The 17,970-nt window shown below is 42.5% G+C and overlaps 1 protein-coding gene across 2 annotated transcripts in view; it reads left to right on the forward strand.

Moving 5' to 3' along the window:
* timm50 (translocase of inner mitochondrial membrane 50 homolog (S. cerevisiae)) overlaps window positions 1–17,970 on the forward strand; it is a 32,352-nt gene that overhangs the window by 8,951 nt on the left and 5,431 nt on the right. For both annotated transcript variants that reach the window (XM_034528701.1, XM_034528702.1), the window contains exons 4-8: window positions 2,076–2,097; window positions 9,409–9,467; window positions 12,568–12,687; window positions 13,516–13,620; window positions 14,416–14,514. In XM_034528701.1, coding sequence (XP_034384592.1) covers window positions 2,076–2,097; window positions 9,409–9,467; window positions 12,568–12,687; window positions 13,516–13,620; window positions 14,416–14,514 — 405 coding nt within the window. The remainder of the gene's footprint in view (window positions 1–2,075; window positions 2,098–9,408; window positions 9,468–12,567; window positions 12,688–13,515; window positions 13,621–14,415; window positions 14,515–17,970) is intronic.

A 17,970-nucleotide genomic window follows, 5' to 3' on the forward strand; every position in this document is an offset into this window, starting at 1 on the left:
TTTACCATATAACGTTAGCCAGAGCTAGCAAAATGTCGACAATTCAGCAATAGCTACTGCTGGAAAATCCCACTGGTTTTTAACGCAACATATTGGATCTGCAATTGGTGTTGACACGCAAGTCCAGCTATCAGAATTAGTATCGATGAGATCTCTAGATACTGATATTGAAATCTCACTGTTGCGATAGATTAATATAAAAAAATTATCAGCTTATGCTCTTATGTATTTGTAATATTGTGACATGTTGGTTATATGAAACGTAGGTTCTTTTAGCTTCTTCTTCCAGAACATCACAATAGCATCTAACATTGCTCTTATTTAGTGCATGTGTATTGAAGTAGCCAACAGTTGTATTAACATCTGTAGGCAACTGCTGACTGTCAAATCAAATGAAGAAAGTTTAAATTAATAATATCTTAACTAATATTTATTGTCAAATTTCATATTGGACTGGATAACTCATAAATAATGCATACTATAAATAAATGTTCTCATTTCAAGGTTTTAAAAAAAGGGCTGCCTAAAAAATACATAACAGAAAGCTTTTGAAATATGTTACAATATGGTACTTAATGATCAAAAAATGAATTTAACTGAATTGCCCTGCCACGTTGAATTTATTTAATTTAGTGGTAAAGTGATGGCGACCAAAAAAAGCCCTGATATTATATTCTCATCTTCTAAAAAGAGAATTGTGTGTGTGCATGGACTTTATGTGTGGTTATTGAAACCAGCTGTTTCAGCTACATTCTCCTCTCACACCATTGTTGGGCTCTCAGGTCCTTTATTATCTGTGCCTTTGTTTCGGATGTGAGTCGGTACGTTCGCTTTGTGTGGAGCTTTACATCACCACGCTGCCAAGCATCGATGTATATTCATAAAACCAACCAGTTCTGTGAGTGTTTCCTCACCTGGAGCTCAGTGTCTATACTCCTGTGATTCCTTCGGGTGGCATCATGAGACTGATTTTAGTCAGTTTTACCATCGGACAGACTGGTGGGATGTAGTGTTAGTGTATCCAGTCATAAGAAAATTAATAATTAGTTCTCCATATCCATTCAACCCTTGATACTGTAAGTAGTTTTTGTGTATTATCTTGTGTATAACCCGCCCCCTCCTCCTGCTCTCCCAGGCCGCTACAGCTCTGTGGTCGCACCGAGGTGTCGATGAGGTCTTAACAGTGCGCTTCACACCTCGGTCCACATGGCAGCTTCACCCTGTACCCCCCTGACATCAGTTCACCCCCGCATGTTAGCAGCTGGTTCCCTCCTAACGACTTCTGCTCTCCGCCCTGTCCGTCTTCACGAGTATGTTCAAGCGGTGCTCTCGCGGGTGGCTTCACCCCGCTCTGTTCTTTAAAACGCATTGCCAGGGTTTTTATTTGTATGAGGTACTTCTCCAAACCTCCAGTAGATGGCAGTCTTTACTTTAGCAGAACACAATAGCTGCACAGTACTCCTGTCTGTTTCTCCAGAACTCCACCCACTGCAGGTAATACACATATTATGTATAAGTACCTCATTTGACATTTAACCCCACTTCAAAACATCCAAACAGTGTGTATAAATATATAAAGGCACATCTGTGTCATGGCCACCAGGTGGAGCCGTAAACCCTGGCTGTGAGCGCGGTCCTCCTTTTCCTTCCCACCACCCCGCATCAGCTGCTTTTCTCATCTTTTTTTCTCTCTCTTTTGTACTGTTTCTCCTTCTCCGTCTCCCCCTACCTCGCTTCCGCCTCAGCTTCGTCCCCCAATCCTCCATACTTTATATAGTACTTCTCGTCCTCCGTCTTCTCTACTGCCTTGCTCCTTCTGTTGTTGCTGCTGCTTCATATTCCTCCTCCTTCTCTAATTGCTTTTTCCAGGCTGGATAAATGATGCCTTCTTAATTTCCTTTGATCTACCGATCCTTTTCACCTGTTAGTTGTATAAACTATGAGCATGTTGCAACACACATTTGTAGTCGCATTACACATGCTGAATGATCCTGATGTGATGCCAACATGTTTACTGTCAACGTGTGTGCGTGATTCATTTACTAACTTGTATCACCTTTCTGCCTCCCTGACAGATTCCAGATGAGTTTGACAGAGGTAAGAAGACTTTATGAACACTTTATCACTAATGGTTTGTGAACGTTCCCTTTATTTGTATTGATTCACACCTTCACTTCTGCCTGTGCTTTCATAGCGCTCAAACAACAGAAGGAATTTGATTATGCCTATCAGAGGTTTCATGTTGTCTTTAAGGGTTCACTATAGGCTGCTTCTGTGATCCCATCATTCCTATTGGCAGGTGTATGTCTGATTTGACCATTTCTTTTAGTTTATTAGTTATTTGGGTCGTGTCTTCAGTCTGAAACATTCGGTGTGTCAGACTGTGGGGACTCTTCCGTATGGGGGCACAATGCACATCCCTATAATGTAAATCAAAGGGTTGAAGACTTTGTGTTAGGTTTAGGGTTAGTTAGTGTTATTGTTAAGGTTAGGGTTCAACTGGTAGCGGTTAGAGTAAATTTCCAGGAAATTAATGTAATGTCGCCAAATGACAAATGATAAATCGTGTGTGTGGTCTGTGCCAACTATCCATATGCCCCACCCATTATTCATTCCCCCAAACGGCCCAGAAACCCAAAACACACTCATGCATATTTACATTGTGGTTATTTATCCAGAGAAGGAGACTTGGCAGCAGAGTGACAACAGAGGTCAGAGGCCACTTAAAACGTAATGACGGAATAGATAAATTATTATGAGAAGTCCCAAAAACTGCCAAAGATTGAAAAAAAACTTTGTTGACAAAATTGTAATTGTAACAAAACATATTCAAAAGTGATCAGGGGAAGGAAAGTAACCTCAGGAGGAGCATCTCAGTTGAACAGACAGGAAAACAATGTTGAATGTACAAATGTGTGAAGCCTCCATAGACGTATGATCTCAGGACTAAGACTGGAAAGGGATCTCCAAAGAAATGTTTTTAATGTCCAACATTGGCACCAAATCAGCAACCATTAATCAGGTGGGGTTTCTTTTTTTTCTTTTTTGATGAACATTGACACAAGGATCATCATCAACACAAATTCTTGTCACCCTGATGAATTCTGATGCGATAAACGAGTCTGATCAATCCGCTGCAATTTAATTCCCCGTCTAAACGAGTACTGATTGCCCGCCCCTACTAATAATCACCTTATCAATAGCTCTCTCTCCCAGAGGTCCAGTCTGTGTCTCACACGTATCTCTCCTCCTGAATCCACCCCTCCATCCATCATAAAACACTCCCCGAGGTCCACTTTGATCCTCCTCTGAATACTAAACTCCATTCATCCCTCCCTCCCACTATGTCTGCAACTTTATTAGTGTCTCTATCCCCCCCGTCTTTTCATCTTCCTGTCTGTCTCTATCCGTCTTTCCAGCTCTGTCTTTGTTTCTGGCTCCCTCGAGGTCCTCGGTTCATAAAGCTAATGTGCTAGTTGGCTTTTTTCACTAACATTGAGGCTCAAATTAAAACGGCAGGGAAAAATGACAGACAGACAAGGGGAGGATGAAATGATGTGTAGACAAATGGATGCACACCTTTGGTGTTCACACCCGAGAACACCAAAGGTATTGACGAAGGGATTGTTGGTGTCGGCAGGCGATCAGAATTTGTACTGCAGTTCTGTCCCAGCAGATCGATCTGATTTAAACTCCACAGCTGTTGCTCACACACAGTATGGATGGTTTAAGGCACCAATATACAAATTAAAGTTGCCTCCCACACTGTAGTTTATTCTGAATCCCACATCCACCGCCATGCTGCCCCAAATACTCACTGGAGCACCAAATGTGGATTAATTCCCTGCAGACAATGGTCCCCAACAACCATTTCCTCCTGTTTGTTTGACTCAAAACTACAGTGACCAGTTGTTTTAGGAAATTACTGATGAAACTAATGTATTTGTTTTTGTAAAGATTGACATCTTCAGTTTTGAGGGACGGACTAACACATTGTTGGTTTTAGTCTTGTCCAGAGCTCAAACAATCGGTTGTGTTGATGGAAGAACAATTAACTGGCCAGCTCCGTTGTTAATCGATGAAGAGTTAAAGTGCCGAGTGTTTCTTGGTTTAAGCCTCTTTTAGGTTTGCTGCATTTATTTTGTTTTTTATGGCAACAAACTTGATATATTTGGGTTTTGGCCAGTTGGTTCGACAAAACTAGACATTTGCAGAGGGCTCTTTCAATTAGCGATTCTTTAAATCCACAATTCCATTTGACTTTAGATTAAAGATATTTAATAATTTCCATAATGTACATTCAACATAGTTTTCCTGTGCTGTGATTGTGATGCTACTGGCTGCAGAAACTTAGCACACTGGCTGCCACTGGGCGGGGCTTAGTCCATTTGGACCTCGGCGACCAGGGCCAAATATTCCCTGATGAGCTTAGGAACTAGGGTAAAAGTTCATGATCCCTCAGGGAGCACAGATGAATAAGCTCTGCTCCTTCATCGCCCTCATTTTCTCCTCCTCTATCCCTTTCAATCCTCTCCATGTGAGCTCTCTTCTCCTCCATCCCGTCTTTCCCCCTTTCTCTACTACCAGCATCCTCCTGTCCTCCCCCTCTGCTATCCCTTGCTTTCCTCCTCCTCAGCTCCTCTGGGAGCAGCAGAGGGGTGGATGATGGAGGGATTGATGAATGAATGGGTCTAATGGGACGTGTTTGACTACAGACTCTGTTTGCATGCCAAGTGGCGGCATGCTGCGTGCGTCATGCAAAGGAGCGTCGGATACCATAGCAACCAGGAAAGATACCCCCCCCCTCTCTCTCACACACACAGAGCACTCCCCCTGGATTTTATGACATGCATACTGACCCTTGATCCTCACAGGCCAACCATGATCTGCTCTGTGTGCGTTCTTTGCGAAGGTGTCTGATAAATACACACAGAGCACGTTGAAAAATAACAAAAATGCTACACGACAGCGTGGAGGCTCCGAGGTCCAAGACGGCAAAGTTCATTACTTCTTTCAGCTCATACCAGGTCCTTCCTCCTCCCCTTCCACAGGTCGTCGTGTTCCTGCATCAACTTGTTCAACTCCCACGAAGAATGTGTTTGTTTGCTTGTTTAGTTTTTTTCTCAGACATTCTACGGCTTCTTGTTCTGTGGAAAGAACAGCACAATACTCAGAAATGCAATACTTGAACTGTTTCAACATTAAAGATCAGGTTTGCTTTATTATTATTATTATTATTATTATTATTAGTAGTAGTATTATTTAATAAAGGAAAATAGCAATTTGATATGAACAGGAGGAATGATAACAGGAAGTGTTCATTAGGTCACCTTTATTATTTCAAGAGCAGCGTGAACAATCGTGAGCCGGTCTCTTGTGCACAATGGTGAGCTCTACGAGTTCCAAGTGAGTTTCTTTGCATGTGTTAGGGTTCATCATAATATGAATGTGGAAATTGAAACCTGCTCGCTGCCACTGCTGAACACATGAACACACTCTTTTCCTTCCCTAGAGGCCTCTCTCACTCTCACTCACACACACACACACTCTCTCACACACACACACACACACACACACACACACACACACACACACACACACACACACACACACACTAAAGAGGCCGGGCCACGCTGCTGTTTGTCACCGGAGAGAAAGCAAACGATTGGTGATAGGGGGGTGTTCTGAAGCAGATGCTGAGCCTGACCACAGCTTTTGTTTGGGACAGAGGCCCCTCCATCCGTCTCTCCACACCTCCATCTTTACCTCTTAATTTTCTTCCTCGTTTCCTCCCTTCTCTTTCCCTTTTTCTTTTCCTTTCTCGTTTTTTCCCCTATTCTCCATTTCTCCCTCATCCTTTTCTCTTCTTCCTCATACCTTTGTATCGTTCCTTCTGTCCTGTTAATACTTCTTCCCCCTTCTCTCCTTGCATACTTTCCTTTAGCACTTACTCCTGTTATTTCTGTCTCTTTTTTCAATCCATTTTCATCTCATCTCCCTCCTTTTACTCTCACATCCTCCTCCTGCTCGTCCCCTCCTATCCTTTCTTTTCTCTCTTCTTCCTTTTTTACTTCCTTTCGTATCTCCTTTTTGCCTCCTCCTTACTATTTATCCTTCCTCTCCTTGTCTTCTTTCATCCATCCCTTTTATCCTGCGTTCTCTATTATCATATATATATATATATATATATATATATATATATATATATATATATATATATATATATATATTTTTTTTTTTTTTTTTTTTTAATCCTTTCTTCTTTTCTCTTCTTTTTTTTTTGCTCAACCCCTTCCTCCATTATTTCCTTCCTTAACCGGCCTTTGTCAACTTGTTTTGTATCCGCTGTCTTTTTCTATTGTTCCACCCTGCAACACATCTGACAGAGAATACATCTTGAAATAGATTTCTTCACTTTCAAAATATGTGGCACTCCTTCCAAACAACAACTAAACAACAATTTTAAAGGATCTTTGTTTATTTTGGGAAGCTTTTAAATTGGTGGTGCCACTTCCTTCCTGTGACCTTCTCCATCAGCTTCTACTTCATTTAGCAATTTTATTTGTTCCCCCAAAAAATGTAAGTTGCCTATTCAAACTCCTTTTGGCTCACAGGGCTTCCCCTCTCTCCTGAAGCATTTCCTATTTGTGCGATTGTCGTCAGTTTCAAAATTGCAGCCGTGACAGCTCTCGCTCTTTGATTCTGGAGGACTAAAGGTCACCGATCACAGGAAGCTGTAAACAGTATTTGGATCCAAACACGTCGTAGTAGTTTTCAAAATAAAATGGGACACCATTCAGTCCGTCTCAATCTTCCTCTTTACTTCCATACACAGTAGCTACATATTCATCATCCCTCAGGCAGGATGAATGTAGCGTCGCCAAGAGAGGTGCGTTGAAGGCCAGGAGGGAGGTTGTTTTTGGCCAAGATTTGTCCACCCACGCCAACGCTGACTATGAAAAGAAGACAGAGGGCAAGCAAGAGACAAGAAGGAAGACTCCCATTTATAGTCTCCTCAAGACTCCCATAAAATCATCAGGCTGAAGCACAGCGACTCAGGAATCACACTCATTTAACATCCAGACGCTGCAGTTCGAGAAGCGAGACATTCTCAAGTTTGAAGCCAAAAATCGAGGTTGTTTAATGCGTTTCAAACGTTCTGCTGGAGTTTGAATCCTGTGAGTCCACAGGGAGCGCCACTAAAGTGACCCGACGGCCATCATGGGCCTGGACTTCATTATTTTCATCAAACATGTTCTCATGCTTTGGAAACTACAGAGTAATGTGATATAAGTTGTGTCACAACATCTGTTTTCACATTTCAACCGTAAAATATAATGAATAGTGTTTTCTTTCACGCCCAAAGACATCTAGAGAAAAGCTAGGACCATCTAGGGGACATGTTCCAGCTACTTGTTTGGTTTAACCAACTGTCTAAAAAAAACCAAATAAGCATATATACAAAATCCTCCTAATGGTCCATCAATTAACTTGTTCAGCTCTATGTACAAGAACCACTATGTACAGTTAAACATTGTGGCCAGTGTTGGACAGGAGGACACTAGTTGTCTAAAATCCCCATACCATAATAAGCGCCTCTGTTTCACTCTGAAAACTTGGTCAATCATTGCCACCTTCCTCCCTTCTTTCCCTCCATCCTTTTCCTGTTTATCCACCCATCAGCCACCCTGAGACATCACGTCCACTCCTCTCAAATAAATAATGGGTCAAAGTGAGTTTGATTCAGTTTTACAGCAAACTCGTGCTTGCTGGGAAATGTACAAATTTGCATTTGCAAAATGAATACAATGATTTACAATTACAATGCAGCACTCTGAGGGAGATATACTTCAAATATGTGGAAGTGGATTTGAGGCAGCGCAACAGACCCAGATCAAAGGCAAAAACACAGCCAAACACTGTATGTGTGTGTGTGTGTGTGAGGGAGTGGCAGAGAAAAGGTGCTGCTTTAATGACATAAGTCCTAGTAAGTAATAATAAATGTTCAATGATCCGTGATGCTGTGCACTTGTGCAAGTCACAGTAAAGACAGACTTTTAAAAGTAATGCTTAGCTATATCAAATTGAAATGTTCACACACACTTCTAAAAATTGCAAAGGCTTCGAGGTTCTATTATTTCAAAGCTGCATCAGACGCTGAGCCACGCTGCTGCTCCCTGGAGATCAAATGAGGTCTGCCTTGGAGGATGTGTGGAGGCCTTCTGTGATGCATGCGCGTGTCGGCTTTTATCATGTTAATTAAAGGGGAGGGGGGGTGATTGGGGAGAATAGTTTCTCTACTTACGTCTTCTCTGAGTTTGCTCCGCCACTGATCTTCATTTACCTTCCCCATCACACATACCCACATTCACACACGTATACACACAGCCACACGTGTGAACGCATCAGCACGTCATCACAGCGGTACTGTGGCAGATGGCTGCTTCCTGCTTCAGTACACTGCTATGCACTCTGGGGTATTGAGTCTCACGGGACCAGAGTGTGCTAGCTTCAGCATGTGTGTTTAGAGAGAGACGGAGGGCTGGAGTAACGCGTGCGTGCGTGTGCATGTCTTGCTGTTATAGTCCTATTTGCAGTAATGAGCCCCATGGGAAACAAAGTCTTAATCATTATTACCCATTGACAGCTGGAGGTGTTATTAACAGGACTCGGCTAGCTGGCTGATCAGCGTCCTCAGAAGATCTGGTCTCGGCCTCATCCATCACTTGTAAATGTACCACTTATTCCCTTTCCAACGAAATAACCAGTTTGTGTCCATCTTTTTTGGGAGATTATTGTGAGCACTAGTTATTACGAGAATGTGAATAAATCAGTTTAATAGAAGTATCTCGAGCTGGGTCACTGTACCTTTTTTCAAAGAGGTGCTACAAATGTACACAAGGTTTTTCACGAAGTCTTTGGAGTAAGAACTCAAATTATGCTTGACCTGAAATTGATAGTATTGGTATTGAGGAGGATTCATCACTTGTCCAGGAAGCCTTAAACACCGTCTTGAACTCTGCTGTTTTAGGTCCAGAAGGTTTTAATATCCAAGGAAGTCCAGAAATACTGTGTTATGGAAATTACAAAAAAAGTGCAACAGCAGTGAGCATGAAGTATCAGCTGTGGCTTGGTAGCTTATCGGGGTCCAGATGTTATCAGCTGTTAGTACCGGTGTCTGCTGAGGGAGTTGAGACCCATTAAGACTACAGCTGTGCTGAGGCGACCTAACCTCTTAAATCATCTTTCTTTCATGGAACCTGAACATGCAAGCGACTGTTGTACCTTTTTGTATCGATCGGCCCACTTTTGTAAATGATTCTCTACTTTCTGCTTTCGCTTGTTTGTATGTGAATGAATGAAGGACATATAATTGTTGACCAGATGTGTCTTCATTCTTTCTCTCAGATCCTCCCGTCGTCCAACAGTTGAAAAGAACCTTCAAATACTTCCAGGACTACAGACAGGTGAGTCCGACACACTGACCTGATGCACGATGGTCCATTTAGAGTCAAATAGGGCCGGACTACCTTGTGCTCGACAGGTTGCTATCGCTGCATTGTCTGGTCTTACAGTTGTTTGAGTTTTTGGAGCCATGATGGTCGTTGTTTGGCTCACAGGTTGAGCAGGTCATTCTCTAATTGGAAGATTAGCAGTTATCCCCGGTTAAATGATAAAATAGATTGAGTGGGACTGATTACTCTAGAACAGAGGTAGCCAACACGGTGCCCGCTGGCACCTGGTCGCCCGCAGGGACCACGTGAGTCGCCTGCAAGGCATGTTCCAAAAATAGAAAGTCAACATTGAGCTCCGTCAAAAAAAAATAATTTGAAAACAGCCAGTGTTTGAGATTAGAGTGAAACAAGGAGAAGGTGATGTTGTGACAGGCAGTGAAGGAAAGCCCACTGACATACAGACAGTGAAGGAAAGCCCGATGACACACAGAAAGTGAAGGAAAGCCCACTGACATACAGTGAAGGAAAGCCCGCTGACATAGTCGGCTAAAAGGTTTTTTTCACCTCAAACCCACACCTGTAACATTATGTATCTGGTCAGATACAGACAAAAGGCCAACATAGCCGTGTATACTCAATGTGATGATGGCACCATGTAGTTTTTATTAATGTCTTGCTGTAGGCTAATACTAATATTAATGCCATTTGTTAAGTGTTCTAAAAGCTGGGCAGGAACAAGCTGGTAAAAAGGGAACCATACAGATGTTTTATTTATTACTACTATATATAAATATACCAGTATCATAAACCATATTTATTGTATTGAATTCTGGTATTGTGGTATCGCGTATCATGATATTTATGGCAGGTATCGTATCGAAGTTATAATTTTGGGATTGTGACAACCAGGAAGTAGAGACAGAAAAGACTGCAAAGAAAAGGCTCATGGCTAAGCAGCGCAAATGAGTCCTTCACTTGTTTTGGCCAAAAAAGGAAGTTGGTTCATGAATGACTTTAACCATATTGTATATTATGAAAATGTATTATTATTATTATTATTATTATTATTAGGGCCCGAGCACTGACGTAGTCGGAGAGGAGGACCTATTGTTCTTAAAATGTTTATTATTACCGTACGTGTTTTCGCTGCAATCTATGCTCTTAATCAGATCAGATTAGAATTTTGGTCAGAACAATCAAAAGACTGTAGTAATAAAAGCTTCAGGTTTCATCAAACGACGTGGATGTCGTGTAGCGACCCAAAGAAATCAAACTGCAAGGTGACCCAGAGTTTCTACATTACCCCTGCATCATTCACCAGCAGGCGCTCTGTGCAAAAGTAACCGGCTTTGAGCATGTGATGACTCCTGTCTTGAAGATCAGAAATGGCCTCCGCTCCAAAGCCAAACAACACAGGATCTTCAAGGTGATATTGGAGGAGCGGTCAGCTGAACTTTCCCTCCGTACAGTCAGTGTTGAATGACGATGCTTCTTCATCTGGGGCTTTAGACAAAGCTGTGGAAAAGTACTCTCAAGTCATCAACAGACTAGGGCAAGAGTTTGAGAACAGGTTTTGTGACTTTGATCAACTTGAGCCATGCGTGTCATTCGTTTCAAATCCTTTCTTGCAAGTGGACATGACGTGCATTGCTGAGCACCTAAGTGCTGTTCAATTTGGATGCTGGACAGGTGGAGATGGAAATCGTAACGTTGCAAAATGACCTCCACCTCAAAACCATCAGTCTGCACCAAACTTCTGGTGCCAACAAAAAGTACAAATGTGTATGCACAGCAGCTATGAAATTTGCCTTTTTGGCTCAACCTATCTCTGTGAATCAGCCTTTTCTGACATGAACTTCATCAAGAACAAACACAGAATACGCCTTACTGATGCACATCTACAAGACTCACTCAGAGTTGCAGTGTCAAATTATACTCCAGATTACAGTACATTGGTGAACAGTATGCAATGCCAGGCTTCCCACTAACAGATGTTTACAGACAAAGAAAAAGAAAACACCATGACAACACAAAAATGTTACGATGCTGCAAAATTGGTGATTAGTGCTAATATGATTCATTGAAAAAGTTTTTTTTAAATCATACACAACTGATAATGTGTACAGTCAGAGTTCATGATTTGTTAAATGTTACAACGGTAGTGGTTAGATATGACAGTTAATGAAATTATTGTTAATAACTTGTGAGTAATAATTTAAAATTGATTTGTGATCAGACAGTCACTTCACATATAATATTATTATTATTATTATTATTATTATTATTAAAAGATGATCTGTGCAAATTTGTTTTTCAGGAAGTTTATATCAAACAAGTAGCCCTTCGTATTATTTTGTACCCTTGAAGTAGCTCTCAGTTTCAAAAAGGTTGGTGACCCCTGCTCTCGAAACACTGACAAGTGGTGCAAGGGGTCTGAAGGGGATTCATGTCATGGCTTTGGGTTTTCCTGCAGCGATAATATGAGCCGAGTGCTGAACAGAAAATATCTACAGATTCTTAGTTGGACTTCCTCATCGTACTCTACTCAACCGTTGTTGAAATGTTTGTTCCCGCCTACCGCAAAGGCTTCAATGTGTCCAGCCAGATGCTCTGTGTGTCTGAGTGGGTTATCATGCTTTTAGAGTGTAGAAAGCCGTCTTTACAAATAGATGTCATTTAGTTTTGGTCACGGAGACAACAAAAAGAACGCTGTACAATGGTTCAACCACCAAATAGGTATCTAAATAATATATTGTGTGCGTGTGCGTGCGTGTGCGTGCGTGTGCGTGCGTGTGTGTGTGTGTGTGTGTGTGTGTGTGTGTGTGTGTGTGTGTGTGTGTGTGTGTGTGTGTGTGTGTGTGTGTGTGTGTGTGTGTGTGTGTGTGTGTGTGTGTGTGTGTGTGTGTGTGTGTGTGTGTGTGTGTGTGTGTGTGTGTGTGTGTGTGTGTGTGTGTGTGTGTGTGTGTGTGTGTGTGTGTGTGTGTGTGTGTGTGTGTGTGTGTGTGTGTGTGTGTGTGTGTGTGTGTGTGTGTGTGTGTGTGTGTGTGTGTGTGTGTGTGTGTGTGTGTGTGTGTGTGTGTGTGTGTGTGTGTGTGTGTGCGTGTGTGCGCAGATGATCATCGAGCCGACAAGCCCGAAGCTGCTGCCCGACCCGCTCAAGGAGCCATACTACCAGCCTCCCTACACACTGGTGCTGGAGCTCACCGACGTCCTGCTGCACCCGGAGTGGTCGGTACGTCTTACTTTATGGATATGCAAAGCTGTCTCCTACCTCACCGTAAACGCTGTGTGTGCGAGTTTCTGACCTGGGGGCGCTCGAGTTTCCACGTCACACGAAAGTGTAAGTTTCATATGGGTCTGTGATCGAGCGCGGAACAACAAATGGAACTCCATTGCAGGAATGGAACATGAAGAATACCAAAAAGATCGATAGAGGAAGTAAAATAATTAGTTCATTCATTTAATTAAACTTTTTAGGTAACCATTGTTGTGTTTCACAACTAACCACTAATCTGCCGTAGTGTAAATTATCCATATCAGCCGAAGAGTGTGCGGCCCGGTCCGAACGGCTGCTGGAGGTGAAATCACTGATTCAAACAGAGCTCTGTCCCTCTGCCTCAACATGCCGGATCACTCGAGTGTAAAACCACAGGCATCGACTGCCTGAACCTGACTGACGGATCACTTTCATCTGCTCTTTTTTCCTGCAGGTTGCTATTGTTTTATTTGACACGTGTATCTTTTTTTTCTGACATCGTCGTGCTCCATTATGATTCGCTGGAAAACGTATGTTACAACATGGCTCATAAATTAACGGTTTCTTCAGGCATAGCTCTCATTATTTGTGTTGCATCAACTAACAGTATGTTTCTCTACAATAATAATAATAATAAAAGTAATCATCCCAATATTGTGATTTAGTTTGTGTGTGATTTAATATTCAAGGCCTCAGGTGAAGGAGAAATTGTTTTATGCCTCCAAAAAGAATAGGCTGTTCCTGTGTTTCCTCTTGAGTCATGATTTTTCTTTTATTAATTTGTTGTTGTTGTTTTGTTTTCAGTTGGCGACAGGTTGGCGCTTTAAGAAACGTCCGGGCATCGACTACCTGTTCCAGCAGCTCGCACCACTCTACGAGATCGTCATCTTCACTGCAGAGACTGGCATGGTGAGGCACACACACACACACACCTGTATACTTTAACAGTGTTTATGTCTAAATAAGCAAAACTCTCATGCTGATGTGAGCTGAAGGCCCTTTGCTCAGTTCAGACCTATTGTCTGCTGAGTATCAGCAACCCGAGGAGCCGCACAGTTTTAATAAAACAAGCAATTTGACGAGCCTTCGAATTACATTGTTTTCATTTGGAAATGTTTGTCGAGGTAAAACCTACGACCTTTGCTTTTCCAGTTAGATGTTATTTACCAGACAAAGTTTTCACAGGAGCCGCTCGACATTTAGGGAAATTTGCTGATTTGCTTTCTTGCTTGCTGTTGGATGAAAAAGAGCATTCAATACACGCTGCAAGCCCTTAGCTTAGCACAAAGCCTGGCTCTGTTCAATGGTGATAAACTCCACCTACCAGCACCTCCTAAAGCTCACCGATTCTCATTTCCCTCTAAAAACAAAAATGAGGAGTAAAAATGTCCCATTGAGGTTTTACATGGCATTATGGGTAATGAATAGCCGTGTTACTTACACAGTGCTGCTGCCTGCCTCTGTTCTTTGGGATGTTAATGGAGTCGTCAGGCAGCTCTCTGCTCTGTTTGTGTGTGAAGTGTGTGACTAGTTTACAGTCGTCTGAGGGAGACAGACAGACAGACAGACAGACAGACAGACACACACACACACACACACACACACACAGGCCTTCTCATGCATTCCGAACTTGAGTTAATTATTTAATTAAGTGAGTAGTTATTGGCTGCAGATATTTATGTGTGTCTGTGTGTCTGTGTCCAGACGGCGTATCCTCTGATCGACAGCATTGATCCTCAGGGCTTCGTTATGTATCGTCTCTTCAGAGATGCAACACACTACATGGAGGGGCATCACGTTAAGGTACGTGTGTGTATATTTATATAAATGTCATGACGTAGATTAGTCTCAATCAGTCGACTCATTGGCTCATTTCAAACAGTAAATGGCGTGTTGAGCCATTCTCGACCCTTGATAAGAGATGCCAATATTAACATCACCATTTAGTTTACTGCTCAAGTGTCTGCATCACCTCTTTCATGATAACATATCACACCTAGGAATAGCATTAATAGCTGACCCTGCCCTGACCTCCACTTTTTCTAGCTGGACTGTCTCCTACTAAACTTCTTGACCACTCGATTGGGTTTTCTGTTTTTAAAGTGTTGTAATAAAACATGATAAAACACCAACATGCTGCATTATCCCCCGCATGTCTGCTAGGGCTGCTCGATTATGGCCAAAATCAAAATCACGATTATTTTTGATCAATATTGAGATTGCGATTATTTATCACGATTACCGTATTTTCCGCACTATAAGGCGCACTTAAAAGCCTTTAATTTTCTCAAAAAACGACAGTGCACCTTAGAATCCGGAGCGCCTTATATATGGATTAATTCTGGCTGTGCTTACTGACCTCAAAGCGATTTTGTGTGGTACACGGCGCTCTGTCAAAATGTTTTAGTACGACTTTGGTAAACTACAAAGACGCACCGCTTGCAGCATTATGGTGCGTTCACACCAAACGTGTTGCGAATATTCACAACGCTTTACTCGCCTCAGTTTATTCGCCAGTCAAGTTGTGTTCATTTGTGTCTTTCGCAACCAGTTGCAAAAAGGGGGCGTGGCTTGTCTCGGTAAAACAATTATAAATTCCACCATCCACCACGGTCGAAATAACCACTAGTTCTGATTTATACTTGTTGACATGGGATCCAGACGCACGAAAAATGCTTATGCATAAATGCGGTTATGCTTGTCTGGGTTGACGACGTTGCACATGTTCGGAGATTCAGTGCGCTAGCGTTAATTTTAGCCTTAACACATTTGTCATACTGTGGTTTGTGGTGATTTTTTTAGGTAGTTAAACAAGTTCGTTGAACTTTTTTTGAGGCTGCCGCTGCAGGGTGCGCGCGCATGATACCCCCCATCTCGTTCTCGCCCTTGTGGTTGGCTGACTGTTAGTTGAGGAAGCGCTTGATTTGATGTGTAGCAGAGCAGCATTTTAAACGCCAATATCACTGACGATCATGCTCATTTAATCGTGGCAGCCAAAATCGTGATTGCGATTAAATTTCGATTAATTGCGCTGCCCTACTGTCTGCTCTCCATGGCTGCCTTCACCTCCTCCTCCCAACAATAGGCCTCCCTCCTCCCCTCAATCTCCCTCTCAGGCCTCATTAACCCTTCTGCCTTTCCCCCCTCTTCCTCTTATCTCATCTCCCTTTCACCCTCCTTCACCCCTGCCCTCTTTCCTTCCTTTCCTTCCTTTCCTTCCTTTCCTTCCTTTCCTCCCCCCTCCTCCCCTATCTTCCTCCCCCCTCCTCCAACTGTCATCTCTGGGTTTTTATTGACAAACAGTCTGGAGGCTGCAAGAAGCTGCTTAACCTACTTCCCAGGAAGAGGACACACTTATGATCTCATCTCCATAACGCCAAGACAGACTGAATGCAACAGATGCTAAGGGAGAGTTATTAATGCTCCATATGCTGAGGGAGAGTTAGCGATGCTACGTATGTCAAGACAAAGTTAGTCAATGTTTATGGATGTGCATTTTCTGCCGTCTACGATTTATAATCCAGATAGTGTCAGATGCGCGTCAGTGCTCAGAAACACTGCAACGCATGCACCCACACACACACAAACACACAAAATGTGTACACACACACACACACTATCTGCACACACATTGTGAGCAGTCTCAGGGTTTTGTCCCCAATAGGTGATTTTAAAGTCCAAACTCAACCGATGGAATAATTCTCCTCCACTGAGGCGTCATTTCTCTCCTCTGTCAGGCTCACAGTGGACAGTTTTAAAACAAAGAGAACCAGATGTGTCATCTGCTTTTATTCCACACATTCTTTTTCCTGGGCAAAACCCGCTGCCTACATTGCTCACAATGCATATTGGTGCTAGTGTTATGCTAGTAGCAGCTAATGTCACTTCGAGCCTCTGTCCAGTATCTTGACTTGAGGACCTGTAGTCTCCATCTGACGCTGACTCGAGTGACATCACTTGAGGACATTTCTCAGACTTCACACGGCTCCTCCTGACGATGTCCCTTACTACTTTGAAACATGTGCAGCATATGGAGTTGTTTTATTCCTCCTGAGCTCCAGTGTGCTGACCCTTCCTCGCTCTTCTATAAACCTGAACACCATGCAGCTATTGTCTGCTGGCCTGCATCTGAGCGTCAGACGTCTTATTGTTTGTTGGCTGTTGCTGGGACAGGAAACAACAGTTGGATTAACTGTCTTACTTCCAACTTTGTTGTTTGTATCATACGGCCTGCTGTCCATGTCAGGAGGTTTAGTGTGGACACAATGGGTTTGCCCTGTCATCGTCATGTTTACTGTGCGTGCGTGTGTACGTGTGTGTCACTCATGCAACCAAACTTCTGTTGTATTTTATATCATTTATTTATCACGTAAACAAATAGTTGAGTCCACACATTCAACGTGAACGCGTTTCTGTTGGTGTGTTGCGTCATTTCCTGTTCATAGCACATACCAAAATAGGAGAGCGTGATGCTTCCTGGTTACTGTAAACAATGACAGTGTTGTACCAGTTGACGGTCCACACACACATACACACACAGGGCTGTGCATTGACACAATCTGTGTTCCTTAATGGTGCTTTTCTCACTCAAACCGGTTCAAACCAACTGCTGTATTTTAATGTTGGGGTGTGTTGGTTACACATTACATTTGACACATTTTGTTGCTTCATTAAAGTTGTGTAAGTGCTCACAGCTCAAGTAGTTTTTATGAGTTTTATTATTGAAGAGCACTGCTGCCAGACAAGCAAGTCCTATTTTGATCATCTGAATCTTATCAAAGGTGACGGAGAATCAAATCGTTAACTATGAAATGGAAATATATATATTTCATGTATCACAAAAGCTGCATAATGTTCAACTGTGCATGTGCAGACACATGGGTTAAGCTTTGCCCAACATACACACAGACTATCTGAAGGAAGAAGGATGTATTTCATTCATTGGTTGTTGGGAGGATGGATGAATGTGTCCACTGGGGTTTACACACAACGTGTTTTGTCGGGGTTTTGGCACCAAATGAGCGTGGTGATAGAGAAAACTATCAATGTCCCTCTCCATCTGTCCCGAGAGAGAGAGAGATTTCTTTGGGGATTTTTACAAAACCTTTATTTTACATAAAACAATACGAACAAACAGACACATTGTATTCAGATTAACTAAATAAAACAACAACTGAAGGCTTTAGCCTTAACAGTGTCTGCTCGCTGTCGGGAGCTTCCTCTTCCTCCACTCTCCTGCAGCATCTCCGTCTCGTCCTC

The sequence above is a fragment of the Cyclopterus lumpus genome, chromosome 25, assembly GCF_009769545.1.
Source record: "Cyclopterus lumpus isolate fCycLum1 chromosome 25, fCycLum1.pri, whole genome shotgun sequence".
NCBI lineage: Eukaryota > Metazoa > Chordata > Actinopteri > Perciformes > Cyclopteridae > Cyclopterus > Cyclopterus lumpus.